The sequence below is a fragment of the Cygnus olor genome, chromosome 2 (assembly GCF_009769625.2).
Source record: "Cygnus olor isolate bCygOlo1 chromosome 2, bCygOlo1.pri.v2, whole genome shotgun sequence".
In the NCBI taxonomy this organism is placed as follows: Eukaryota; Metazoa; Chordata; class Aves; order Anseriformes; family Anatidae; genus Cygnus; species Cygnus olor.
In genome coordinates this window covers 160,197,705-160,224,997 of record NC_049170.1, presented here as the reverse complement: position 1 = coordinate 160,224,997, position 27,293 = coordinate 160,197,705, and the positions used below count along the sequence as shown (strand labels likewise).

At 67.9% G+C, this 27,293-nt stretch overlaps 3 protein-coding genes across 11 annotated transcripts in view; 2 read left to right on the top strand and 1 right to left on the bottom strand.

Annotated features, from left to right (window-relative positions):
• The window catches only part of MROH1 (maestro heat like repeat family member 1), a 48,460-nt gene extending 45,404 nt beyond the window's left edge, over positions 1–3,056 (top strand). For all 9 annotated transcript variants that reach the window (XM_040547518.1, XM_040547514.1, XM_040547516.1 and 6 more), the window contains 2 exons: positions 679–744; positions 2,449–3,056. In XM_040547518.1, coding sequence (XP_040403452.1) covers positions 679–744; positions 2,449–2,534 — 152 coding nt within the window. In that variant the 3' untranslated portion in view covers positions 2,535–3,056. The remainder of the gene's footprint in view (positions 1–678; positions 745–2,448) is intronic.
• A 2,073-nt stretch (positions 3,057–5,129) lies between these two features.
• Positions 5,130–27,293, bottom strand: part of BOP1 (BOP1 ribosomal biogenesis factor) — a 54,093-nt gene continuing 31,929 nt past the window's right edge. The window contains exons 4-16 of the mRNA XM_040547506.1: positions 11,533–11,687; positions 11,188–11,305; positions 11,004–11,105; positions 10,445–10,657; positions 9,618–9,779; positions 9,148–9,228; positions 8,704–8,773; positions 7,471–7,603; positions 6,783–6,963; positions 6,387–6,675; positions 6,157–6,241; positions 5,677–5,784; positions 5,130–5,468 (exon numbers count right to left, since the gene is read on the bottom strand). Coding sequence (XP_040403440.1) covers positions 5,315–5,468; positions 5,677–5,784; positions 6,157–6,241; positions 6,387–6,675; positions 6,783–6,963; positions 7,471–7,603; positions 8,704–8,773; positions 9,148–9,228; positions 9,618–9,779; positions 10,445–10,657; positions 11,004–11,105; positions 11,188–11,305; positions 11,533–11,687 — 1,851 coding nt within the window. The 3' untranslated portion in view covers positions 5,130–5,314. The remainder of the gene's footprint in view (positions 5,469–5,676; positions 5,785–6,156; positions 6,242–6,386; positions 6,676–6,782; positions 6,964–7,470; positions 7,604–8,703; positions 8,774–9,147; positions 9,229–9,617; positions 9,780–10,444; positions 10,658–11,003; positions 11,106–11,187; positions 11,306–11,532; positions 11,688–27,293) is intronic.
• On the top strand, positions 17,634–26,901 carry SCX (scleraxis bHLH transcription factor). Its single transcript, XM_040547508.1, has 2 exons — positions 17,634–18,819; positions 26,297–26,901. The coding sequence occupies exons 1-2, from the start codon at positions 18,301–18,303 to the stop codon at positions 26,333–26,335; spliced, it is 558 nt and encodes a 185-aa protein (XP_040403442.1). The 5' UTR covers positions 17,634–18,300; the 3' UTR covers positions 26,336–26,901.

Sequence of the window (27,293 nt, the reverse complement as noted above, 5' to 3'; positions counted from 1 at the left end):
GCTTGCAGCATGCGGATGAGGTTACGGTGAGGTGAGCAGCGCGTGTCACTGCTTTATCAGCCAGAAGTGCTGCCTCAGCCCCGTGCTGTCAGCTCGGAGCAGTTCTGTGGTTGTGGCTGAGCCGTGTAACAGGGCAGGTGGTTCAAGCAGGAGTCATCCAGCAGTGCTGCTCCGTGCCCCGACCCTGGTTTTGGTGCTGCCCCTGCTAAAGTGGGAGCTGCAGATGCATCCCAGCACCGAGGGACATCTGGGGCTGCTCCCGAGGCTTCACATCTCTCTCTGGAGCTCTCAACTCCTTTTTGAGGATATGGGTAGCAGCCAGCCTTGCTCTTACCCATGTAATATTGCAAGTGGTGTGAGGTTGTGCTGCTTTCAGTGGAGACCTCGGCTGCGCTGCAAGCAGACGTGCCCAGAAATGATTTAAGTGAGCTACTGGAGCTGCAGGAGGCAGAGGTGCTGGTGGGAGCCTCCTTAGGGCACGTGTTAGCTGGGGCGGTGTGTGCACAACGGATATGTGGCCCCCATGAGCCCTTGTTGCTGGCTCTGCATGACTGCACAACGTGCGGACAGCAGGGACGAGTGACCCGGCACCCTGCGAGCCTCTGTGACCTCCTTCGTCGGACTTGGGGGTTCCCAGCGGGGTCCAGACCAAGCCCTGACACTGAGCTCCTTCCTCAGGCTTCCTCGTGCTGCACGTGGACGAAGACCACTGCCAGCAAGTGGACCTGGACCAGCTCATATCGGGTGAGTTGGTGCCCACGGCTTGCACTGCCGGGGAGCAGGGGCTGGGGGTTGGAGCCGGAGCCCAGCCCCATGAGTTTGGGCTCCCCAGCGTGGGGCCATGCCGTGCCCTAGGCGCCTGCTCCACTCTTGGGTGACGGGGCCGTGGCACGGGCAGCACCGTGGGATCCCTGGGAACAGCAGCTCGGGGCCTTGAGGCCATCACAGAGGGATGGGGTTGCGATGGGACCCTGCTCCCTCACAGATGTGCTGGGATCCAGCACTGCCTGCAGCCAGTGCCTGGACGCATCCCTGGGTGTGCAGGGGGACTCGTGAGGGCACAGGAGGCGGAGCTGCGGCCAGGATGAGCCCAGCACCTGCAGGCACAGGGGACCGGGGCTGGCAAGTGAAGGCGCTGCCACAGGCCAAGCTGTTGGCACGGGGATGCTGCAGCAGGAGCAGTTTGCGGACTGCGGGCAGCGGCGTGAGCGGGTCCCGGGGCCGAGGCTGCAGCCCCTGAGCCCCGACCCCGCAGCACGGCCCCGGTGCTGGTCGGGCACCCTCCCCGGGCACCGCCTGCAGCTCGCGTGGCATTTGCAGCGGCTTAGCGTAAGCAGGAGGGGACTTGCAGCGTTTGTTTGCAATGTGTTAACTGTTAAAAGGCAGAGCTGAGGCTCGTTATGAAGGGCTAATAAAAAGTCAAATTGAAGCTGGTGGCATTTTGGAGCAGAGTTAAGTAATTTTCCTGGATTTCAGGGATTTTTTCCCTGTCACTAGTGACCTCATAGTATATAGTAATGCATGGAAACTTTTGGATTGTTCCAAGAGAGCTTAAAAAACACTAAAAAAGGAAAAACTATCTTTCCGTTGGCTCCCTGAGCCCTTCCAGAAGAAAGAGGCCTGTCTGTTTGAAACAAGTGAAAGATAATCTGCGTGTGTGTGAGTAATAGCTGGAGTGAGCAGGCCTGGCTTGGGTTGCGCGAGCTTCCCGTATTGAGTGGATTAGTAGAGCGGGGTCCGGGGAGGGCTTCGGGCTCTCAGATTTACAGCCCGCCCCGGGGCACCCCCGCGGCCGGGACGGCGAGGCAGGAGGATGCCGCGAGCAGGAAGCGAGCTGGCACATAAATCAGGGGAGCCTCGCTCGCCGCGGGAGCGGGGGGATTTGGAGGGAGGCGAGGGCTCTCCTGCGCCGGGTAAACAAGCTACTGGAAAAATATTATTATACTTTTACTGCTAGGAAAAACTACCTGGATTGTTTTCTTACTACCGGGAGCTGTTCCAGGCATTAGGAAATCGTGCTGATAGGGGAGGCTTGGCCCGGCGAGCGTCTGCACAGCCGCGCGGACCCGCGGAGGCTCGGCACCTGGCTCCAGCCCCAGACCCCCGTGCTGGGGCCCTTCCCCTCCCCGGGGTGCTGCAGGAGGGGCCCCCTGGTCGAGCCCTGACCCCACGCCCCAGGGCAGGGCCAGGTCTCAGTGCAGTGGGCTCCTGGAGGGGGGTCCCAAGAGGACTTAGAGTGCCTCTGCTTCCCCGGGCATGTATGAGCTGGGGAAGGGGCTGGTGGGGAGCCCCAGGGGCAGCTCTGGGGCCTGAGCAGGATTTCACCCTCCCTGTGCCCTGGAGGAAAGCCAGGCTGTGGCTTCGGCCCAGGCACGGTCCCAGCCTGGGGCCGGGGTGAGCGGCCGTGCCCCCGCAGCCCCCGGCATGTCCGTGCTCTGCTCCTTCCAGCCCTCAACCTGCTCCTGAAGGACCCCGTCCCCGCCGTCCGCATGAAGGTGGCAGAGACGCTGGGCCGCCTCGTCAGGATCCTGTGAGCCCCGGCTCCACTGCAGCAATAGTTGGGCACGCTCCTCGCCACGGGCACTGCCACGTCTTCCCGCATCGAGCACGCGCCCGGGGCCCTGCTCGCCCTCCTTCGCGGCAGCTCCATCGTCTTCCTCCGCTCTCCGCAGCCCCCGGGAGCCCGCCTGGCCCAGTGCCTCCACCACTCCCCCTCAGGGCCTGGCTCAGCCGTGGCCCCGCAGCACCCAAAGGACACGAGGGACGAGGCTCCGGGGCAGGGGCCCTGGGTGGCAGCTCCCGGAGGGAAGGGGCTGCAGCTGCCCTGGAGCCGCAGGCAGGCAGCGTCCCCGAGCCTCCCCGGCTCCCCCTGCAGCTTCTGCGCAGCCAGGACAGAGCCCGAGCCCTCCGCTGCCTCCCCCTCGTCCCTCCCTGCTGCTCCCCGATGCTGTACGCAGGGCCCTGCCTGCCCCCGGGGCCCCATTCGATGAATGTCACTGTCCTCTCAACACTCGTGTACATAAACTTATTTTTAAATAAAGCTCTTCGCTCCTCAAGGCCCGGTGCTGTGGGAGTCGTTGCAGGGTGAAAGTTGGTCCAGCTGCCCCCTGCTGCTGCCTGGTTCGTTTGTGGGGACGTTAATGAGATCGGAGGGCTGGGGTCTGGGTAGGAGCCCCGTGGGTAATGCCTTACAGAGTGTGCTCGAGCCCTGTCCTCGTGGCAGCCTTCCTCCTGAGCACCCAGAAGTGCCACTTGCGCTGTGTGTCCAGCGGGGCTTGCAGCATCGGTGTGAGCCCTGCTGTCAGTAGGGCTCAGAGTGAACAAGCCAGGGCTAGGAAGGGCTACTGGGAGAGAGGCAGCGGTGCTTTGGGCCCTGCACGGCAGGGTTGGGGTAGAGCCTGCCTGGGCCTTGTTTGTGGGGCCCTTTCTGAGTACTCTGGGCCCGGCAGGGCTCAGCAGCACTTAGGTGTTTGCTGCGTGTGTGCATGTGATGGCACATTTCCCTGCCCCATCTCCCCTGCCCCCCTGCTTCCTGAGCCCCCTCTTCTCCTCCTCTTCCCCTTGGGCTTTGTGTGCATGGAGAGGCTGTGCCAGCCTGGGGGGGTGGGTGGGGCGGAGGGGGGCAGCCTTTTTTCACTTGTTCCTGTTCCAGTCCCAGTGCTCCCTTGCTTGGCTCTGGTTGTGGCAGGAGAGACATTCTGGGGGTTCCCCCCCTGCAGGGGCTGTGCTGTGCCTGGGGGCACCCCAGTGCCTTGGCCCCACGCCCGGCCCCTCAGGAGAAGGAGCTGGGGCTGCGGGGCTTTGCCCTCACCCCAGACACGGGTGCGTGGTGGCTGTAGCCGGCTTGAACACCCAGGCCCGTGGGATGGAGCGAGGAGGCAGTGACACCACCCCAAAGGTGCCAACTCTGCACTCAGGGATGGCTGCAGTGCCGGGAGTCCCTGGGGGGCTGTGGTCCCCCTGCCGTGTGCCGGGCTCACTGCGTTGGGCCCAGGATCCTTGCATCAAGCTCGGTGCCGGCTCCAGCCCAGGGCCCCTCTCTGGGACAAGCCCAGGTGCTGTGGGTCCCTGCTGCAGGGGTCCCGGGGGCTTTGCAGGCAGCCCCCTCCGGCAGCGTGGGCCATGGAGGTTCCCGTCCGGTTTCCCCGGCCCCGCACGGCGGGGAGGGCCGGCGGCTGTGGCCGTCCTGGCCCATGGCCAGCGCTGAGCTCATGCACGGGATGAGCTCACGGTGGCTGCGGGACCGCAGGGTGCAGAGGGCAGCACGTGGGGGCTCCTCCGCCGGGACTGCGGGGGGGGGAGCCCTCAGGATGGGGTGGGGTATGGGGGGACCCTGTGGGGGCTGGCTGCTCGCCGTGTCCCTGCTCTGGGGCTGTGGGGCTGCTCTGGCTGCTGCGCTGTGGGGCGAAGGGAGTTGGGGGGCACAATGCCACCTCTGGTGCGTGGCCCCAGCCCTGCTGCAGCCCAGGTGCTGCCGGGTCCCTGGGGACTGCGCGGGGTGGGAGCAGCCTGGGGCCCTGAGGCCAGGCCAGGCGCTGCTGGCAGCTGCACCAGTGCAGAAGTGAGGTGGTGGCGTGTGGCATCTTCCCCCCACTTCCCCAGCCAAGCCTGACCCTGGTGGGGTGGTGGGGGCTGGGGCAGCGGGAGGGGGCAGGTGGGGGGGGTGGAGACCTGTAGAGTGCTGAGGCCTTCATCCTGGCTTCTGCTCTGCCCCACATCACCTACTCCACCTGCCCTGCTGCCCGTCCTTCCCACCGCCCTGGGGAGGGCGGCACGGGGTCACCCAGCCCCAGCTCTCCCACACGCTGCACTCGCTGCGAGGCCCAGGGCATGCCTCGGCTGCCCCGAGCTGCGTGGCCAGGCTGGTGGGGTGGCTCCCCCGCAGGGACTGGGGGGAGGCAGCCAGGAGAGGTCCTGCGTGTTCAATATCACCCCGGGGGAATGGTTCAGGTCCTGGGGTGAGTGCCGGGACAGGCAGGGACAGCGAACACCGCGAGTGCTCCAGGGAAGGCTGGAGGGCACCATGCCGGGTGGGGGAGGCAGCAGCACCGAGCAGGTTTTGGGGTGGCTGCATGTCCCCATGGCCAGCCCAGGCCGAGCCAGCAATGCAGGACAAAGTGACACAGATCTGTACCCAAAAAAGTTTAATAATAAAGCCCCTCTCCCCCCCTCCCCCCCCCAGTTCCTCCCAGGAGTCTGTGTGCAGGAGCAGGAGTGCTGTTCCCAGCGGAGCGTGGTGGGCCCAGCACTGCCCCCAGCCACAGGGTGCCGGTGTCGGGGCACGGGGCGGGGGCACGCTGGCACCACACAGCAACTACGTGAAGAGCCGGACGGTGCCATCGGCGCCGGAGGAGAAGACCCAGGGCTGGGTGGGGTGGAAGAGCACATCGAGGACGCCCAGGTCCAACGTCAGCGCGTGGCCCTTCAGCACCTTCACGGGCACCAGCAGCGGGTTCTGCAGCAGGTCGCTGTGTGGGAGGAGTCGGGTCAGCACGGGGCTCTGCCTCCCTCCTGCCACCTCCAGAGTCACCCCACAAATGCTGCACACCCCCTCCCTCCTCCCCAAACCCGAGGCGTGGGGCAGCCCAGCACCCCCAGCCCTGCAGCCCTGTGCTGCCGTGGGGTTGTGGGAGGACAGAGGAGCTGACCCCGAAGCCCCGGGACTCCCCCACGCACTTGTAGACCATGCCGTGGCACACGATGACGGTCCCGTCGTCCGAGCCCGAGGCGAAGAGCGGGTAGTGCTTGTGGAAGGCCACGCTCCTCAACGCTTTCTTGTGGTGCCTGCAGAGACCGCGTGCCGTCAGGGCGAGGGGAGGGTGCCTGCTGCAGCCCTGTGCGTGGCCAAGCTTTACAGACCCCAGGCTGTGCTGGGTATGGCCAGACACACGGAAGGAACGAGGGAGTCTGCAGCAGCTCGGAGCCCAGCCCAGCACCGAGCCCAGCGGCTTTGCCCTCAGTGAGCTGCCCTCACCGCCCCCACCACGACACACCACCGTGCTGGGCAGGGATGGCTGCTCCTGGCCCAGCCCCGACGGGCTCCATCCTGCTGCCAGTCCCAGGAGAGGGAACAGCCCCCGGGAAGGGGCCCTGGGGTGCAGGCAGGTTACTGGGGGACCCCGCGCGTGGGCAGCTCCCCGCAGGGCTGGGGCTCACCGCAGCAGCTGGTAGGGCCTGGTGGAGAGGTCCAGGTCGAACCAGGCCAGCTTGCTGTCGTAGCTGCCGCAGATGATGTTGTCGCCTGTAAGGGGGGGGGGGGGCACATTGCGGGGGTCACCAGCAAGCCCCACGCAGCCCCGCCAGCACCCAGAGCCCTGCCCGCACCCCAGGCAGCCTGGGGCTGCTCCATCCCGCCTCACTCCCGGGGGAGCAGGCAGGCCACGTACCTCCGGGGTGGATGGCCATGCTGGACACCCACTTGCAGTTCGCCATCAGCTTCTTGGTGAGCTCCTGCTTGAGGAGGTTGTAGACGCGGACGTAGCGCTGCGTGGCCACGAAGAAGTAGGGCCGGATGGGGTGGAAGAGCACGCACTGCACCAGCCCCTTGCTCTTGCGGAAGGGGTTCTGGCTCCAGCGCTTGCTGGTCTGGTGGATCAGCACTTGCATGTTGCTGTTGTCAGACACGACGGTGGCGAAGTAGTCGCCCTTGCCGTGCCAGGTCACCTGCTTGAGGGCCTGCAGGGAGCAGGGTGGGAGACAGTCATGGGTCAGGCCCATCAGTGGGGCTGCTGCCCACCACCCCACGGCCACTGCCCACCACCCCATGGCTGCCCTGGCCCTGCCTTGCTGTGCTGCACGGTCAGCCGGATGCCTTTGCCGTGCTCCTCGATGGTGGCCGCGACCCACTGCACGGGCTGGACCCGCTCCTCTTCGGGCGGCACGTAGGACTCGAGCACCTGGTCGGTGGCTCCGTAGAGCAGCTTGTCCCCGAGGCAGGGGTTCACCAGCAGCACTGACTGCTCCCTGTGGCGTGGGAAGAGTGCAGGAGGGGTCAGGGCACTGCTGAGGGGAGGAAAACCCTCTGCAAGCCCTGCACGGTCACGGCGTGGCCCCAGCACAGGGCCAGGGCCATGGGGAGGGTGGTGTAGGAGTCTGTAAGCCAGCCAGGCCCTTCTGCAGGCCAGGAAAGGGGGGGGTGGGGGCTGGGGGGGGGTGGGGTGTCATAGCCTCGGTGTCCCGGAGAGGCTGGTGGGGACTGAGTGGTTCTTCTGCAGAAGAATGAAGGCCACCAGACAAGGTGGGCGGCAGGGTCACAGCAAGCAGAGGTGGCTTCGCGCACCGCAGTGCAGCCGTCCTCGCTGCTGGAGGTGCCACGAGGTTACAGGAGCTCCCTGGAGGCTGGACAGGCTCCAGGACAGGACTCCAACAACCCCCGGCTCCCGGAGCCGCTCCTGGCTGCACCGCGCTGGAGGCCGGGGAGTGTGTGTGTGTGTGGGGGGGGGGGGGGGGGGGCCATGCTGCGGCACTCACACACAGATGGCCACGAGGCAGACGGTGGGGTTGGGGTTCCAGGCGATGCTCTTCACCACGCCACCCACGGGGAGAGTCTTCATGCAGCGAGCCGTGCACACCTCCCAGAACCGCACCGTGCAGTCATCGGAGCCTGCGGGACACCACGGGGGAGGACAGGTCAGGCATGGCTCCCCCAGGGGACTCCACGCTGCCACGGCTTGGCTCGGGGGGCCGGGACGCATCCCCAAGCCGGAGGGAAGGGCAGCCCCGTGCCCCGCTCGCAGCCTTCGGGGAGGAGCCCTGGCAGCAGCAGGAGGGAGGCTGCAGTGCCCCCACGCCGGCGATTCCCCAGCAGCTCCTCGGCACGACAGCAGCTCCAGCACCACGAAGGCGAGACGTGACCGGGGGCTGCTGCAGAGAGAACAGGCCCCCTCCCCACTCCCCCAGCACCGCGGCTCTGCCCGTGGTCCCCTCCTGACGCGCGCAGCTCCCGGCGCAGCTGCCGTGCTGGCAGCACGCCTGGCTCGGCTCAGCTCGGCGCGGCGCAGCCCCGTCGAGCTGTGCGGCGCAGCCCCCGGGCAGGCTTTTCCGTGGGCAGCCGCGGCAGGAGCAGGTAGTGGCGGCGTGCCGTGTCCCCGCAGGTCGGGGTATTTTTAACGCCTGATCTCAGCCACTTTCCCAGTCCGGGGCCAGGAATTCCACGTTGTGCAACCGACCGACACCGCGGCCACCGGGAGCTGGCAGCCTGGAAACTCCAGCGCTATAAAAAGCACATGTGCCTTTGTGGGCTGTTAAACTGCCATCTGCTCTCAATCTCCAGCCTCCGGCCGGCCGCGCAGGGCTCCGCCATTCACTCCTCCAGCCTCACTTTCTCCACTGCTGAGCGGGAGGGACACAGGCTCCAGGGTGGGGTCCCCGAGAGCGGCTGGAAAAACCCACGGAACCTTCTGGAGGCGACGCGCCTTACCGTGGGCAGCAGGACACGCGGTGCTGGCTCGGGCAGCCAGGGATGCTCTGGCCTCATGCCCAGGCTCCCCCCCCGAGTCCAGCACCAGCAGAGTGGGGTGGGCTGGCTCCCCGTGGCTGGCAGCTCACGGGAGCCCCGGCCTTCACATGCGCAGGGGGCAGCCGAGCGGCTGCCCTGAGCCCTGTGCTGTTATGGGGCAAAGCTGGGACCAATTCCAGCACCAGGACTGGGCCAGCGGTGCCTGGTGTGTCTGGGATGCCCCAGTCTGGGCAGCGACTCCTTACCTGATGCCAGCCACTGCCCGCTGGGAGAGATGCTGAGGCAGCGCACCAGGCTGGTGTGCCCACGGTAGACCTGGGGAGGGAGACAGGAGGCGGGTGAGGGCCCCGTGAAGCTACGCGACACCTCTGCAGGGACCTCCCCGCACTGCCACAGCAAGGGGACCCGTCCTCATCTGTGTGCCACCGACCCTGCTTCGGGACCGAACCCGGGGCCCTGTTTTTCCCTTGGGGCCGATCCCCGGCTCTGCCCACCCACGATGGTGCCGACCCCGTCCTGCCTCACACGGGCTGCAGGGCCGGGCCTTTCCCCGCGGCAAGGAGGCGGCAGCAGCGCCCAGTACGGCAGGTACGGGTGTGCGGGCATGCCGTGCCCACCAGGACCACCTTGGGCATCCTGCTGCCACCGGGCACCCACGCGACCCCCCCCCCAGCTGCACACTGATTTACCAGCGCCTGGGTGGTCGGGAAGGGCTGCAGGTCCCTTGGCTTCGGCAGCTTGGGGATCAGGTCCTCCGGGTCCACGTTGACCTGCGAGAGAGGCACCCCGTGAGACACGGCCCAGGCCCCCGCCGCGCCCCTTGCACCGGAGCCGTGGGCCGGTGTGTGCGGGCTGCACGGCCCCACAGCCCCGGGGACGGCAGACACGGGGGCTGCTGAGGGGCAGGATCAGGCCGGGAAGCGCAGGCTGTGGGCTCGGAGCACTGCAAGCCCTTGTCCCAGCTCTGCTCCTGCACCGCCTGCAGGAGCTGCTGTGGGTAGGCGAGGGGCTTCAGGGGCAGCAGCCTGTGCCCCACAGCACTGCGGCTCCTGCTCCTGGCTGGGTGGCAATGGGACAGGCACAGGAGCATGCCGAGGCCACTCTGAATGTCCCTGGGACACCCTGGGGAGGGGGGTGCTGGGGTCTGAGAGGCTCTCACCCGCATTTTCCTCTGGCGCGGGCAGAGGTAGAGGTCCAGGCAGCGCTCGAAGCGCTCCTGGATGAAGCGGGAGTAGGCAGGCACTGCCCGCAGGCACCGGTACTGCTGCGGCACGAAGTTCAGCTTCCGCTCGGCCGGCTCCTGCTGCTCCCAGGCCAGCTTCTGCGAGGTGGAGGCAAGGCCGGGTCAGCAGCGTGGGACGGGCACTCGATGGCCCTCGATGCTGCCCCAGCCCTTGCGCATCTCCTCCCCAGCTGAGCATGAACCATCCCCCAGCTGGTGCCTTGCTGGCCAGCACCTCGCCGCCCCACGAGACACCGCGACGCTCCCCGCTGCCCCAGCACCTCCCTGTTCATCTCCAGCAGAGCCCCCCTCTGCCTGATCGGGTTTTGCTGCCCGGTTTTCCCCGAGCACCTGCTCTGGGCTGAAGGTGCCTCTGGAAGCAGCGTGCCAGGACGTAGCCCGCGCCAGGACCCCCCGCTTCCCTGTCTGGCCTGACCACGCTCAGGGCCCCTCCACCTTTCTCTGCTGCCTGGGAAGCCCCTGTACCAGCTCAGAAAACATTTTCTCTGTTCTTCCGCAGTGATTCTCTTCTTGGGGCTTGTTTGAACCAAGGCAAGCCCTTGAGGTTGGACCACCAGCAACTGCCCGGCTCCCCAGCCAGTGTTTTCCCCCCGCTCATCGCGGTATGTCGGTGACTTTCACGCTGGTCTCCCAGCACTCCTGGCTGCCCTCCCCCAGCACAGCCCTGCCGGGGTCCCGCTGCCTCCGCAGCTCCCCACGTGCCCCCAGCCCTTTTTTCCACAGCTCCCACCACCCCCCAATACCTCCTCCTCGCTGAGCAGGTACTCGGGTGGGGGGTTGTAGGACTCCTCGTGCCCGGGCAGCTTCATCTTGGGGGCTGGCACGTGCATTTTGTGCCGGCCCAGGATGGAGTTGGGATCCTCATGGGCCCAGAGGTCGTAGTACGTAGGCGTGTCCTCCTTGGGCTTGCGGGGCTTGATCCAGCCCATCTTGATGGCGTGGACTAGCTTGGAGACCTGTGGGGCAGGCACAGGTCAGCTCCAGGAGCCCCTAGACTCCGAACGCTTGAGGAGGGGGGTGTGGGATGGGAGGACGGAAACCAATGGCCCCGAGCACGGCTCTGCCGCTCTGGGAGCCTGGTGGGGGGCTGCACAGGACTGGAGCACTTGGCAGGGGTGGATACGGTGCGGGGGGATACGGTGTGGGGGGATACGGTGTGGGGGGATATGGCGGGGACAGGACGGCTGCTGGGCACGCCTGGGCCAGGAGAGTGGCCACAGCCACCGCCTCCAGCGCTGCTCAGGGCATGGGGCAGGCAGAGCTTGGCCGCGTGCTCGGCCGCGGTGCCGCCAGACCTCTCACCTTCTCCTTCTCAATGAGGGAGGGGATGAAACTCCGCTTGTCCGCTGGGCGATTCGTCACCGGGTGGATCATCACCTCGTGGGTGAAGAAGTCAACGGCCGGCTGGGGACACACAGGGACGCGTGGCTGCAGCGTGCAGGACAGGCCCCGCTCCGGGCAACCCGAGCGTGTGCCGCAACCTCACCTCGTAGGGGTCGAAGTGGACGTCCCCAAACTGCCCCTTCTGGAGCCGCTGCACCAGGTCCACCTGCTCGTCTGTCAGCTTGATGTCTGCGCCCGTCATCTTGTCCTGCACCGTCCGCCTGCGGGGAACGCGACAGGGTGACAGGGCTCGGGCTGGACGGCAGCGCCCGTCCCCCAAGGGGGCTGCGAGCCCGAGCACCTTGAAGCCCTCGGCTCCTGAAGCCACACACGCCAGGAGCCACGTCGGGACCGGGCTCTGCAAGGCCACGGCCTGGGCTCCTGGCACTTATCCCACTGTCTGGACCCACTCCCCTCGTGCTGGGTGCTCCGGCGCGCGTCCGCTCACCAGTAGTCGGGGTTCTCCATCTTCTCCAGGAACTTGTCGAGCTCGTCCTTGTTGCGGATGGGCTTGTAGATCTTCTTGCCGTCCAGGTCGTAGCCGATGTGCGGGAAGTCCTGGTACCACTCCATGGGGATGTTGCCCACCGTGTTGCGGATGTCCTGGGGGAGGGGGCACGAAGGCAGCGTGAGGGCAGGGCAGGAGACACCGCTTCAAGGGGATGGGTGCCAGGGGGGTAAGAAGAGAGGGCAGGACGAGCCCCTTGCCTCCCCCTCGGCCTCCTGGTCCGTGTGAGGGCACTGACGAGCAGCAGTGGAGGCCGGGTAAGTGCTCTGCCTGCAGTGGCTCCGCACTGCTCCCAGCAAACACCCCCACAAGCATCTCACACCCAAGCAGTGCCCAGGGCTGCCCCGGGATGAAGCTCAGGCTTCCTCCCTCCATCTCAAGGAAATCCCCACCTCGCACGATGCCCCCACACGCTGCTGGCGGCCTCGGCAGCACGGGAGTGGGGCCGGGGGCAGAGGGAGGCCCAGGCTGGGGGAGGCTGGGAAGGCAGTGACTGAACCCCAGAACTGCAGCAGGATGAGGGGGACCGGCCTGAGAGCCCCCCCAGTGCCCTGCCCGGCTGGGGACAGCCCACGGGCCTGCCCCGAGCTGCGCTTCGTTACGGGACATGCAGCGCTTGGGTCGGAGGATGCGGGCGTCAAGGCCAGCACCTCCTGGGCTCGTTTGCCACAGCGGGGTTTAAAAAGCTCCCGACAGCCCGGGGGCTGGGAGCACCGGAGCGCCGCGTTCGCTGCAGCCCGGCCTCAGCCTGCCGGGCGCGCGGGCAGGGGCTGCGGGCGGTCAGCAGCGCGGCTGAGCGCATTCCTGCGTCCGTCCCGCAGACAGCAGCGCGCCTCACATTTTCCGACGGCCGGGGCCAGGCCTGCTCCCCCTGCACACGCACGCACGCGCAGGCACACACGCGCCCGGCCGCTGCCGTTCCTGGCTGCCTGCAGCGGGAGCAGGCGGCTGCCCCCAGCGCACCGGGGGCTTCGTTCCTCCCTTCCCCTCCCCGGCCTCCGGGGTCCGCACGTGGCCGTGGGTCCCAGGGCTCTGGGGCAGGAGCAGCCCCCAGCACCACATGGGCCATCTGGCACCGCGGGCACGTTTTGGAGGTGCCGCTGAGCTCCGCATCTCCTGTCCCCAGCGCCGGCAGGATGAGCTGCACCGGTCCCCATCGCCAGCCCATATGGGGACACGCCACAAGGACGAGCCGGCCCTGACCATCGACAGCAAACCCTGGGAGGGCTCCGTGCAGCCGCACGAGGGCAGGATGAGGCCCCCCGGCACCAGATCCGCTCCTCACCTGCCCCAGCCGCGTCCTCCCCTTCGGGGCTCGTGGGGTCGGGCACGGAGCGAGGTCCCCCGGCCTCTCCCCAGCAGCCCTCGCGTTACAAAACGCAGAGACCCCGTCCCCAATTACAAACACACTGGGAGGAGGTGTGAACGTGACCTGTGCCCCCCACACCCCGCAGTCAGGGGTCACCCTCACCCCGCGGCACCATCTGGTCCCCATAAACACTTGCAAGCTGCACAGAGCCTCCACGGAAAGGCGCCAGGAGCCCCGAGAAGGCAGAGCCGGGGGGAGCCCCCCGGGCCACACCAGACCCATCCATCACTCTCCGAGCACACGTCAGCGCAGGATGTGCACAGCCCCAAGGGGAACCGACCAGGAACTTCCCCATCCACATCGGCACGGGGACATGGCCGGGACCGCAGGGCTTCCTGGACCAACGCGGCAGAGCCCCGGCATCTGGGCTCCCCTGGGGCACTGCTCGCTGCTGGTGCGGACAGACAGACACTGGGACATCGGCTCTGCAAGCCTCAAAGCACGGTCAGCCGCAGGAAAGCCACCATCCAGGAGTCCTCAGGGCACTCCAGGCTCTGCAGCCACCTGCCCGTGGGTGTCCCCACGCTCAGGGCTCCATCCAGCACCCGCTCCTGGAGCTGGGGGAGTGCGAGGGGGCCAGGGACAGCCGGGGCTTGGCGCAGCCCCTGCTCCCAGCACCGAGCTTCACACCGACGCGCCCACGCAGCGCTGCGAGGCACGGAGATGTACAACTGTCTGTGACGGGGATGTAGGACCGTCTGTCACGGAGATGTAGGACCGTCTGTCTGGCTGCGTCCCGACACACTTCTACCGGCAGCACGTGCTCCCAGAGCAGCACACCCACGTGCTCTCACTGCTTCACGGCTCAGTCAGGTGCAGAAGTCCCCACTGGCAGCAGCAAGGTCAGGGACACTCCAGCAGTACCACACACGTGGCACTGAGCCAGGCAGGGGCTCCCCAGGACGGGCCAAGCCAGGCAGGGGATGCAGCAGCCCCAGCGGTGCCCGCGGGCATTGATGCCGGAGCCCTGGTGGCTCTGCTGGGGCTGCGCAGCGCTAGGTGCATTTGACGGTAGTGACGCAGAGCGAGAGGGCACTAAAGGATCCGCGGCCCACAAGGACCAACAGATGCCCGGGTGCAGGGAGAGGGATGCAGATCCCCCTCTGGGCTCTACGGCCAAGAGCAGCTTTGCTTTCTCTCAGCTTTTCCCTGCGTGACGCTCTCCTCGCCTCGATGCACATCCTCTCCAGCTCCACCTGCCCAGGGAACGATCTGCAGGGGGACGGCTCCAGCCGTGCGGCAGGGCGAGCTGCAGCCCGCAGCCGCAGCGGCGCAGCCGGCGTAGGAGCAGGCGTGGGTTTTTACCGGCCCGGGCTGCTGCGCGGGGAGCGCTGCCGTGCCTGGAGCCTGGAAGCCCAGACTGGGCGTCTCTTCCCGAAGGCCAGCTCCAGCTCCGCCAGGAGCTGCGGACTTGACGCAGGAATCCCTGGGCGAAGCTCTTGCCAGGAGGACAAACAGGATCACATCAGGCCTGGAACGTTTTCCCCTCCAACACGAGCCCCAGGGTCCCGTGTCTGCTCAGGCGGTGCTGGCCCCGACGGCGCGCGCCTCGGCGTCAGGCTGCCAGGGCGTGCGGGGCCGAATCTGGCGCTGCCCCGTGCGGCACTGCCCGGGCTGCACCTCTGGCACGGCTGGGACAAGATGGGCTCAGTGCCACCGGGATGCCCCACGGGCTCGCCCCATCCATGGGGCTACGTGCCTGGCACGGACACCCCCCAAGGACCACGGGGAGGCCCCGCGCGGCGCCCCCAGCTCTGGCTGTCCTCCAGCAGGGAGCAGACCCCCGGGTGCCGACGGTGCCACCAGGCAGGTCGGCAGCCCCGACAAAATCCCGCAGGGACGCACAACGCCTGGGCTGCCCCACGGGGCCGATCCGCCGGAGCGTGCTCCACGTCCCCCCAGCCCTGCGGCGGGGAGGAAGGAGAAAATTCCTCCCAGACAGAGCTTCCAGCGGTGCGAAGCAGCCCGGTAGCCGCGGCCCCGTCCCTCCCCCTCGCTCCCCTCCCACCCACCCACTCGGCTCGGCTCGGCTCGGCTGGGCTGCCTCCCGTGTCGTTAACACATCGCCTCCGGCGAGCCGCGTCCCGCGAGCGAGCGCGGGGGAGTCTGGAGCCCCGGCGCGAGGGACTGCCGTCACTCAGCCTCACGTCTGGAAGTTGTTCTTGGATGGGCCCTGGGCATTCCTAGACGCACATTCCTGGCAGCTGGAGAGCGTCGTAGGAAAGATTCTTTTCTTGAAAATATCCGGTCCACGTGGAGGAGAAAGGGGACGGGGCAAGCGCAGCCATCAGCCATCGCGCCCTCCACGCCCCGGGGGCAGCGGGCAGGTGCTGGAGGGCTGGGGGCTGCGGGGGCTGCAGGAGGAGAGCTCGATGGCCCCACGGGTGGCCACAACCCAGCACCCAGCAGGGCTGGAGGCCGCTCTGCACCCAAGCAGGCTGCCCACGGGGTCCTCAGGGGTCCGGCACAAGCACAGGGCCCCTCTGCGGGAGCAGCTTCACAGAGCCTGGGCTCAGGGGGCTGCAGGAACGGGGCACCCCAAGGACCCCCTCCTGTATGGGCCGTGGGGCTGCTGGCGGGGAGCTGGGCAGCGTCCCGGGGGTTGGCAGACTGGGGAGGGATCAGGAAACGCCCGGCTGCCCCCAGCCCAGCGCCGGGGCCCAGGGAGCGGAGGGGAGGCTGCGGGCGCTGCAGGCAGCACCTCCGCAGCAGAGCAGCGGCGTCATTTCGGGCGGACGGGCCAAACTTCCAGGTAATAAAACTGGGGCAGGGGCCGGATCGCAGCGGGGAGTTTCAGGCTCCTTGGCTGCGCCGTGCAGCCGCGGCCTCCCGGGGAGAAGGCGCCTGCACCTCGCTCTGCCGGCCGGCCAGCGCTGGGAAACGGTGCCCAAAGCAGGACATCACGGGAGCTGCGGGAAGCCAGGAGTGCTGCGGAGCCTGGGGGCTGGGACGATCGCCGGCACCAAATGCCTCTGCTTTATTTAAGACCGGGACCTTGAGCCAGTGTCAGGGCTGGTGCTCTGGCCAGAGCCCAGCACCGAGCGTCACCTGCAGACAGGGCTGCTGCCACCCGTCCGTCCTACGTGGGCAGGAGGGCTGCAGCCTCTCCTCCCCCTTCTTCTCCTCCCCTAATTCCTCCTCCTCCTCCTTCTCCTTCCCCTCCTCCTCCCCGGAGCTGGGCCGCAGGGATACGGACGTGCTTCTCACCAGGAAGGACAGCGCAGGGAAAGAGCCTGGGGATTACACTTGGATGGAAGGTGCTAGAGAAAAGCAGGATCATTAGCAGAGCTAAACGAAAGCAGATGCCTACAGGAGCCTGGGCTTCCAAAGCACACATGGTGAGCGCCCAGCGCCGTGGAAGGGGATGACAGTGGCTTGGATTGCAGGAGCTGCTGAGGCCGCTGATGAGCTGTGGTAGCACACTGCAAAGGTGAAAAAAGGCACCGGCAGGGACGGGTGGCGGAGCTGTCCCTGGGTCCCTGCTGGGACCACGCGTCCCCGGGGACCGTGCTGGCCTGAGAAGCCATCGCCCTGCGAGCTGCACCTGAAGGGGGCTGGGTCCGAGCAGCGCAGCTCCAGGCTGCCCGCTGCGGCCCCACACAGTGCGGGGACGGCCGTGCCACGCAGGGACAACTGTGCCGTGCGGGGACAGCAAGGTCTGCCAGCCGCGAGCACCGTGCCACCCCGCTCCCGCAGCCCATTTTAGGAGGTTACGGAGCTCCCTGGCAGCCCACGGGCACAGCACTGCCTGCCCCAGCTCGCGGGACCCAGGCTGGGTGCGGGATCCCAGCCCCACACCGCAGGGCCAGCTCCACGGCTGAGGGGGCTGCGGGGACCGCCCCGTGCCTGGCTGTAAGCATAACCGGGGCCGAACCTCCCTGCCCGTCCCCTGCCCCAGCGCACGCAGGGCAGCAGCTGGGCCAGCAGGCTCCGGAGCAGCCTTGGGGCACCTCTGTGTGTCCAAGCCCGTGACCTGTCCCATAAAATCAAGCGGCTCAGGGGCCGCACCAAGCCTGCCCAAAGCCGTCACCGAGCCAAGAGCCCTGCAGAGCAGAAACCGGAGGCTGGGTCTCCCCCAAGCCCCACGCCCACCATTAAGCACCGGAAAGCCCTGGGTTCCTTTGGTCACGGTCTGGGGAGCCCGGGCTGCCCCACGCGAGCGGCAGCCGATGCCTGGCCCTGCTCGATGCCTCCGCTGCATGCCCCGAGGTTCTGGTCGAGCTGCCAGCACGTACGGGACGAGTACGGGGGGGAGCAGGGGCAGTTTGCAAGGTCCAGCGCTGAAGCAGGTGCTGGCGTCAGCGGGCTCAGCAAGGCCCATGAGGTTACGGGGGCAGGACCGGGCACCGCACCTGGATGTGTCTGCCCGGCCCGTAGAGACTTAACGGGGGCTGGAGATGTCTGGGGGGGGAAATGAGAGCAGCCGGCTGTGCCAGGAGGGAGCTGCTGCCTCGGCCGGGGTGGTGCTGGGCAGCCCCTGAAGGGTTAATTCCTCCCTCTCTGCCCCATTAGCAGCAGCAGGATGGATTCGGCTGGGCTGTGGGGAAGGGGGGGGGCGAGCCCTGGGGGGGCTCTCCCTGCAGGGACTAATCCTGACCCGCAGCCCCCCTGCCTGGGGCAAGCGGCCCCAGCTCTGGCCACCTCCCAGGCATGAGCAGCTCCCGTGCCCCACAAGCGTGGGGCTGAGCAGCCCCCCCGTGGCTCAGCAGGCAGGGTCCCTGGGACCCCCAGCAGGGACCTGCGCCCACCCGCACCCCCGCAGCCCCACGGGTGAGGGGCTGCCCCAGCCCACCCGTGCTGGCCGAGGCCCCAGGCCGGCAGGTGAATGGCGACAAGTGCTTCGAGCCGGCTGCCGGGGGGCTGCGGCCGCCCCCGCCCGCGGGCAGGACCCCACTGAGCCCGGAAGGGTTAAGCCCCCCCGGGACGGGACGGGACGGGACGGGACGGGACGGAGGGTGAGCTCAGGTAGGCGTGAGCCTGCGGCTGGGAGCGAGCGGGGCTGCTGCGCGGAGGAGGGGCCTGGCTGACCACTGCTGGTGCTATAAAACTCCCCGCTCCTGCCACGCTCGGCGCCTTAAGATGCACATGTGTCGGCAGGGGAAGCGGCAGCGCTGCCTGTGAGGAGCCCTTAACCCGTTGCGCGCGGCGAGCGCTGGCGGGGAGCCGGGCCCGGGGCCCCCCCGCCGCGGCGCCTCCCAGCCGGAGCCTTCCCGGGGCCCCCCGAGCCGAGCCGGGGCCGCAGCATGCGCCAGCGGAGCTGAGGCCGCCCGCAGCAGGAGGAGGTCGGCGGCGGTCCCCAGGCGGCTCCCCGGTGCCCCTCGCCGCGCGCGCGGCCCACCATGTCCTTTGCCATGCTGCGCTCGGCCCCCAGCCGGTACCTGTACCCCGAGATCAGCATGCTGTCGGAGGACGAGGAGAACGGCAGCGAGAGCTCCGGCTCCGACGAGAAGCCCTACCACCTGGACGCCGACGGCTACGGCCTCAAGGCCGGCAAGCGGAGGAGCGGCAAGAAGCCCAACCGGATCAGCAGGGAGCCCCGGCAGCGGCACACGGCCAACGCGCGGGAGCGTGACCGCACCAACAGCGTCAACACCGCCTTCACCGCCCTCCGCACGCTCATCCCCACCGAGCCGGCCGACAGGAAGCTCTCCAAGATCGAGACCTTGAGACTGGCCTCCAGCTACATCTCCCACCTGGGGAACGTGCTGCTGGTGGGGGAGGCGTGCGGGGACGGGCAGCCCTGCCACACCACCCCGGCCTTCTACCACCACGGCGGCAGCAGCCCCCCCGCGCGCGACACCGAGAACTCCCAGCCCAAACAGATCTGCACTTTCTGCCTCAGCAACCAGAGGAAGCTGGTAAGTGGCCGCGCGCCGTCCCGCGGGGCTTTCGGCCGGAGGGGGTTAGGGAACGCCGGGGGAGCGGAGCCGTTGGAACAGCATGCGGGAGAGGGAGAGGGGGACGGCAACGGGACGGCTCCGGGAGCAGCACAGGCACGAGCAGGAGAGCGCGCCGGAGCCCGTCAGCAAGCCCAGAACCTAGGCACGGAAAATATGGTGCCTCCCTCTATCACGTCCAGACTGGTGCCCGAGCCTCAGCAGCTGCCTCCGAATACTGCACGCTGAAAGGCGAAGGGATGGGAGATCGGGAAAGCCTCTGAGGGTGAGATTTTAGGAGCTGGAAATCGGAGGCACAGGGAAAGGAAGCGAGCCAGGAAAGCCTGCACCTCTGCTCCGGCAGAGCGCAGGCAGCAGGCGCAGAGGCGAGAGCGACTTGGTTGTGGGGCTGGCCACGGCCGCAGCTCTCAGCCCCTCGGTGCCGGTGGCCAGATCCCCGCGTCCACTGCCAGAGCAGGGCCTGGGTCCTGGGGGCTGTGCCGGGAGCCCAAGGGGCCGCAGGGATGGGGGGAGCACCACTGAGCACCCCGGAGGACCGCGGGGATGAGCCCTCAGGAACCTGCTCGCCACGGGCACCGGCGGGTCTCGCCGGGCGAATGGGAGCCGTAATGCCCCAGCCAGCCCCGTTCCCCAGGGAATCCTCCACTTCCCCGTGCCCCTAGGGGAGCGCTGTGCTCCCGGTGCCCCTGCAGGCAGCGCGGCCTCGTGCCAGGACCGGCCTCCCAGCAGAGGCTGCCAGCCTGGCACCAGCGTGGCCACGGGGGCTGGCGGGCCTGGCGTGGGCATCGCTGCCCGCGGAGGGCAGGGGGAGTGGGGCGCGTGGAAACCCACCTTGTGCAGCGAGGCTGCGGGGCTGTTGGGGTGAGTGCCACTGGCCGGGAGAGGCGGAGAGCCACAGCCTGCCTGGCACGTCCTTGCCAGCCCGGCAGATCTCTGGTGGTGCAGGGGACACAAAACCTGCCCCGAGAGCGGCGGGCAGGGAGCGAGGGGCGGCGGGGGCTGCAGCCTTGCTCGAGGCTCTTCATGCACACAAAGCCCAAGGAGAAGAGGGGGCTCGGGAAGCAGGGGCGGGCAGAGCCTGCGCTGAGCCCTTGGTGTCTGGGCTTTAAAATCCTCTCGGTCTCCAGCACGTCGCAGACGGTCTCTGGCAGGGCAGAGGTAAAGGCGAGCGGGGGAGCCGAGGCAGAGGCGGGGGGCCGGCCGCCCAAGCCGTGCGTGCACGCTCCTCCACCGTTTGAACCCGTTTAACCCCAGTGAGTAACGTCCTGAGGAGGGAGACGTCTTTGTGGAGGATTCAAGGCTCATTAAGCATGAAGCAGTGGCGGTATAACCAGCCACGAGCAAACTCCAACAGCTTGAGTATTTCAGAGCAGGAAAACCCCAAACCCCGTTAATCCTCCTCGCGCGTCCTTTCCAACTCACTCGAGCAGGAGACTGACCTGGGACCCGCAGGCAGGAGGGAACGCTGCGAGGAGCCCTTATCTCTGCCAGGATTTACACTGACAACCCTTAGCTCATCCGAGAGGAGCAGACGGGCTCTTCCCTCTTGGGCCACAGGCACCAAGCGCCTCCCCTGTCCTTGGCTTTCCCGAGCACCAGCATCGACCTCTCCCCGGGGGGCGAAGGACGCAACCCGCAGGCTGCGCAGTGCCCTTGCACCCCAGCGCCACCCTCACCTGCCTCCCCTGCAAGCTGAGAAACAGAAGCTGCAGGTGGGGAAGCTCCTGCAGGGCTGAACTGGAAAATTCCCCACTTGCAGCTACCAGCCCGCCCGGAAACCTCCGGTATCAGCTTCAAAGATCGAGCGCCCTCCGTCTCTCTCGCTGCTGTCGCCGCTTTTGCATCAGCTCCTATAAATCCCCATCGCCACTTCTGCACCCGCTCCTGGCTCCGGGTCCTGTGCGGGAGCAAACCCCAGGGCTGATCCGTGCCAAGGTGCAGGGGAAGGACAAAGCGGTGCAGGAACCCCAGGCCCAGGCGGCCACCTCCCTTCCCGCAGCTCTTCTGCGTAAACCTCCCCGAGACCAGGCGCCCAGCGGCGGTCAAAGGGGACGAGATCCTTCGGTTTGGCTGAGAAGTGGGCTAGTTTTGGGACTGCACGGACCCTGCCTACGCATTCAGTCTGTGCTTGAGATTTTACAGGCAGATAACAACTCGATAGGTTTTATTGTGTGTTAAACGAATAAAATAAACCATCTTTTATCAGGAAGGCATTCTGACAAATGGCGAGGAAATGAAAGCAATCTCCTCTGGAGCTGCAAACACGGCGCAGCTGCACCTCCCAGCCCCTGACCCCGGCCCTCGGCAGCCGCCGGCCCCTCGGGGGAGGCCAGCCCCGCGTGGCACCGCTCGCCCACGCCACGCACCCAAAGCCGTGCCAGCACCCACGGGCGCCAGCTCCGGCCTTTGCCCAGCACCCGCAGCCTTGGTGCGAGGGAGCTCCAGCACCCACAGCTCCGACCCCCTGCCCATAGGGGAGGCAGGGCGAGACCCCTCCCCAGACACGGGGGCTTCGCTCCCCGCGGAGCGTTACGGGGAGCAGGCGGCCCGTGCTGGAACGCGGCTTGCCCTGCGCTGCCGGGTGCCCAGGTCAGAGCGCCCCGTCCATCCCCACCCAGCAGCGTTCCCTTTTCCACCGCCTCTGTTGTGCTTACGTGTACGGATGCCGCTTCGACCAGCGCGACCGCACGCCACGGCGTCTGTCTGTCTCCGGCTCTCCAGTTTGCCATAGAAAGGGCTCCTTAGGGCAACCTCGTGTGGGATGCCCTTCATGGGGCTCCCGAGCAAGCCCCCCCGTGCTACCGCCCTGTGGAGCCCCTCTGCCACCAGTTGTCCCCAAATGCTTGGAGACAGCCGTGCCGTGCCGTGCCATGCCGTGCCGCGCCATGCCACGCCATGCCGTGCCGTGCCGTGCCGCGCCGCGCCGTGCCATGCCGTGCCGTGCCATGCCGTGCCATGCCATGCCGTGCCATGCTGTGCCATGCCGTGCCGTGCCATGCCTTGCCATGCCGTGCCGTGCCGTGCCATACAGTGCCGTGCCGTGCCGTGCCGTGCCGTGCCATACAGTGCCGTGCCATGCCGTGCCGTGCCGTGCCGTGCCGTGCCATGCCGTGCCGTGCTGTGCCGTGCCGTGCCGTGCCATTCTGTGCTGCCCCTCCCTGAGCCAGCCAGCAGTGGCAGACATCTCGGCGCGCGCCGTGCTGCTGCAGCTGACTCACCGCAGCGTCCTCCTCCCCAAAAGGCCCAGCGCCTGCCCGGCTCCCAGCCTTCCCCGCTGCCCGGCGCCGTCCCCATCCCGAGCCTGCACGAGCCCTGCGGCGAGGGGTGCCAGGATGAGGGCTCGGGTGGGATGCTGAGGCTGCTGTGGCACCCCGAGAGACATGGGGGCAGCACGCTTTCTGCAAGCTCTTCTGATCTGGGTCTTTGCCTCGTCCCACTCTTGTCGGCAGCGTGGTGCCTCGGCGGGCACAGGGCTTGCCTGGATTCACGCCGCGTGACAGCCCAGCCTCGTGCCCTGGCATCCTGACGCCTTCCCCCAGGGACTTCTCCCTGCCTGGCCAAAACCACCGCCATCTCCCTGGATAAAGCCTCCCCAAAAATGTGTAGGGGTCCGCTGCTGGCTGGAGAACGGCCAGGCTCTGCTGAGGGGCTGCCCAGGCGGGCGGCTGCCGGGCTTTGTGCCAGTCCCAGCTCTAACTAAAAGGCCAAAACCCACTCGGGGATTGGACTGCGCCAGTCAGGGCGCGAGCAGGAGGGAGGCGAGGCCATACTGGTAGGGGCAGCGCGTTTGCCACGTGCGCGCGTTGCTGCAGGACCACGTGTAGGCAGGTGGCAGGGACGGACGGGACTGTCCCTAATCACCAGGGACCTGTGACCCTGCGAGCAGGGGTCCTGGCTCCCCTCACGAGGACAACGTGCGGGTGGCCAGGACGGCTCCTGGTGCCACAAGGAGCAGATGCAGGCAGTTGCTGCAGGCAGGCGCAGGGACAGGGAGCGCAGGGCTGCGGACGCCACATCCCCGCCGGTGCGCGGGGCCCGGGAGCAGCGGTCACCACTGACACCACCAAGAGCTGGCGGGGAGCGGGGCATGACCGCCCCCACGGTGTGCTGGATGAGAGCTGGCTCGTCACCACCCAGCCCCTGGGCTTCTCCCGGGGTTCTTCTGGGGGTGCCGCCCGTGCTGTCCCCTCTGGGACACGCGGCGCTGTGGGGGAACCGTGGCTGCGTCTCCTCCAGGGAGCGCGTCGGGTGGAAGGGCTGCTGGGAGCAGCCACGGCACGGGGCAGCACTCGGGCAGCCTGGGCTGGGGGGAGGACCGGAGCCAGTTCGGCGCAAAGCCCACGTCCAAGCACGGCCTCCTGCTGATGTGCTCAGGGACAGGGCCCCTCGCGGCGCTCTGCGTGCCCGCAGCCCTCACCACACGCACGGCCCCGCCGCCTGCGTGGCGCAGAGCTGTCGCGGTGGGGACCGAGGGGCAGGAGAGCGTGGGGACAGGGCATGGGGACAGCTCACCCAGCTCAGTGCCAGGACTGCACGCTGATAAAGGAACGAGGGACACGTGTCCAGCATCGGGCACGCTGACTTCTGGAGCGGGAGCACGCATTGGCAAGGGAGCAAAGTGGGGAGGGGGCACTGAGACCACCGGGGAGCTGAAAGGTGTCACAGGGGGAGCCAGGGGGATGGGGGCAAAGCCCTGCAGCAACGCCCCGCTGCTCCCACGTCTCACCGCCTGCACCCCGCGCCCCGGGGGCTGCCCCACGGCTCCGTCTGCGGGGACAGACACAGTCTTGGCCCCGAGCACTCCAAAGGGGCCACGGGGCTCAGGATGAGCCCGGCCCAGGGCAGCTGATCCTCCCAGCTCCCACAGGAGCCGGGACAACACTGGTGCTCAGGGTGCAGCCCTGCCAGCCTGCAGGCCTGTCCCTCGTCCCAGGCACGGCCAGGAGGGCTCCCATGCACTGGGGGCTGTCCGGAGCACAAGGGCTCTGCACCCAGCCAGGGCCGAAGGGCACCGTGCCCCTGGCCCAGCCCAGCTGGCAAAGCTGAGGATTTGTGCCCGGGTCTGCCCATCGCCGTGGGGCAGAGGTACCACGGGGCAGGCTGCCGGAGGGAACCTGCGGGTCTGCCCCCTGCCACTGCCCCCGCCTGCACCCACTGCCTGTGGGGAGCTGCAGGGTGCTGGCAGGGCGCAGCACGCAGCCCCCGTGCCGCTGTGGGACACCGGGCAGCATGGGCAGTGGGCTCCTCACCTCCCTCGTGGGGCACGGGGCAGAGCGGTGCTGAAGCCTCCCGAACGTGAGGACAGGAGGGGCGAGGACAGCTCTGCCCCGTCCCACGTGAAGGAGCCGGAGGGGGCTCCTCGAGGGGACCGGGCACGGCGCTGCAGCAGGGGAACGAGAGGACCGGGGCTCTTCCTCTGTCCCAGGACAGGACCCCGGGAAGGGCGACGCACAAGGCCGGGGGCTGCCTGCAGGGACCCTGGGGACTGGCGAGGGGCCCTGCCAGCGTGGCTGGCGTCACCGCGCCCAGCGGCACAGATGAGGCCAGCAGAGGCCGGAGGCCAGGCCCCGGGGAGGCAGCGCTGACGCTGAGCCTCTGCCATCGGCGCAGGAGCTCGGCGGCACCAGGGAGGCGAGGACGCCAGGGGACGAGGACGCATCCCAGGGGCTTTGCTAAACAGAGCGTGGGTGAACGGCGGCGACCTGCCAAAACGCTGAGACCCAGGTCACCGCCGGCTGTACCGCTCCGGCCCCTGACCCGTGGGCTCGTGGCTCAGCTCCCGGCCAGGGATTCGCAGCCTGAGTCAGGGCTGGGATGGGGACGGAGGGAGGGAAGCGGGAGCGGGGCGATGGCTCTGGGCAGAGCCTGCTGACCCTGCAGCCCCTGCCTGCCATTGCTGCTGCGGCAAAACCCCTCCTGCGGCGCACGGCCTCTCCCGGTGCTGCGCTGAGCTAGGCGTTGGGGCAGCGAGCAGGACGGGCAGGGCTGAGCCACGCACCGGGTGCCACCGGGACGCTGCCCTGGGTCTGCGCCCAGCGCCCTGCGTGCTCAAGGCAGCGCTGCCAGAGCCCGGGGCAGAGCCCAGCGCCGTCCCCCGCTCCCCCCACGGTATCTACAAGATGGGACGGCTCCGCAGCCCTGTAATTTACTGTTCCTGCTGCACTTAATGGCAGCGGAAAGGCAAGGTGATAGGGGAAAAAATATGAGGCGGGATTTTCCGAATCCCCATTTCCTCTCCAGACAGCACAAGAACTCCTGGGGCCTGAACATCTGGGAAATTTAATTTTACCATTTCTGAGCTGAACTCCCCTTCCCCTCCCCTCCCCACCCCCGGTAACAAAGGAAGAGTCAGAGCAGGGGCCGCACGTGCAGCCGTGGGGGAGGCTGCACCGCCAACACGCCGCGGGCCGGCCCCGGGCACGGCCTCGGCCGGGCCACGCTGGCAGCGGCACGCGCGGCACGGACAGGGGCACGTCCCCCGGCTCCCGGCCCCGGGCCCCCAGACCCCGATGGCCACGAGTCCTGGCAAACTGGAAACGGGAAGCACCAGCTCTGCCTGCGCCCACCTGCCCGGGGCGGTACCGGTGCCGGTGGCACCGTGCGTGGTGGCAGTGGTGGTGCTGGGGGCGGTTTGTGGTGTGGTTGATGGTGCTGGTGGTGCTGGTACAGGTGGTGCTGGTTGTGGTATGCATGGTTGTGGTGGTGATAGTGGTGCTGGTGGTGCTGGTACAGGTGGTGCTGGTTTGTGGTGTGGTGGCAGTGATGGTGCTGGCGGTACCGGCGGTACTGGTACTCGTGATGGTGGCAGCGGCTGTACTGGTGGAACTGGCGGTGGTGCGGGGCTGCTCTGGCGCCGGAGGGCTAAGCCTGGCTCGCGGCCCGGCCGCCACCGCGGGGCTGCCCGGGAGGGCTGCTGCTAGCAGCAAGTTTGCTGCGGGCTGCGGACGGCGACACACGGACAGGGACGCGTTGGTGCTTTCGATACCTCGGCAGAGCGCACGGCGGTCCTGGTCCCGGGAGCAAAGGGTGCAGGGACAGGGACCGGAGCCCTGTGGCAGGCGCTGCTCCCTGCACCTTGGTGGGGGCAGAGGCTTCCGTCCTGGGGGGGCTCGGGGGGAAGGTGACTGCACGGGAGAGCGCCGCGGAGGATGAGCGGGAGCAGGGCGGCAAAGCCCGGTGTCCCCGGGGTGCAGGCAGCCGTGGGAGCACCTGTGGGAGCGGGGCTTTGCAGCAGGCACGGCTCGGTCCCGCAGACCCCCCCGGGCTCCTGGGACACGTGGGGGGCGATGATTTGGAAGAGCCGGTGCGGAGCTGCCGCCGGCCTCTCCTGCCAGGCACTGGCGCGGGGGGGAGCGAGAGGCTCCCGGCCGCCGCCAGCGCTGGCAAACCTCCCGGCCCCAGGTGTGTTTTCTTAACTCGGCCTTCCCCCTCTCTGCAGAGTAAAGACCGAGACAGGAAGACGGCGATTCGGAGCTAGATGATCCCACTCTTCAGGAAGGACGACACGGAGGAGCAGAAGGAGGAAGGATGGAAAAGCCACACACACAAAACCACAGCCACGGACACTCCCGCCTTCACCCTGCTGCTGGGGACAGCCGCACGGCGTCACCCACGGGACCTTGCCCCGACCGGACGCGTGCCTGGGGAGCGGCCGGAGGGGTGGCCGCCGACGGGAGGTGGCCGCGGGGGCGGCAGGACTCCGTGGGGCCGGAGCAGCGCCAGTCGCGGGGATGCCCCGGCGCTCCCTGGACTGGGGGTCCCGGCCCCAACCCCTGCGGGTGCCCGGGCGGCTGCTCCCGGGGGAGCCGGTGCCTGGACGTGCCCGCCCCGCTCGGATCGAGCAGCGCTGGGGAAGCCGCTGCCGGGACCGGCCCGCTCCCCTCGTCCCCTCCAGCTTTGAGCCACGCCATCCCCTGAACTCTGAGTCCTGGGGTGCTGCATTTGTTGAGTTTAATCAATACATGCTGGTGTTTCATGTCATTGATATGATAATATAAAGCCTGAGCAACTTGTATAATTAAAAGTGAGTATGGTTCAGCCCGAGGGCAGCAGCCTCCTTCCTTCCAGACCCTCACCGTTCCTTCTCGCCCTCACCGCGTTCGCTCGCCTGCTCTGGCTGCGGGTGCCGTCGGTCAGCGAGCGACGGAGCCGCAGCTCGAGCTCTGTTCCCCCAGCACCGGCACCGGGGCGAGCACCGACCCCCTGTGCCATGCCGGAGCCCAGCTGGAGGAGCAGGTAAAAGGCAGGGACTCTGCACACCAGATGCTGCAGCTGAGCCGGGCTTCCTGGGGAAATAAATTACACACGGCGCAACGAGCTCAGCGCTGGGCCGTGCTCCCCCAGGCAGGGCTTGCTCGGCGATTTCATGGGCCCCTGGCTGCAGGGCAATGAAATGCTCCCTCCTAACGTCACCAAAACGGCGGCCCGAGGCTATA

Excerpts from the sequence above, each read along its gene's own strand:
- SCX (XM_040547508.1), top strand. The coding sequence starts at position 18,301 with ATGTCCTTTGCCATGCTGCGCTCGGCCCCCAGCCGGTACCTGTACCCC. Across the intron at positions 18,820-26,296 it reads TCAGCAACCAGAGGAAGCTG|AGTAAAGACCGAGACAGGAA; the intron begins GTAAGTGGCCGC and ends CCCTCTCTGCAG.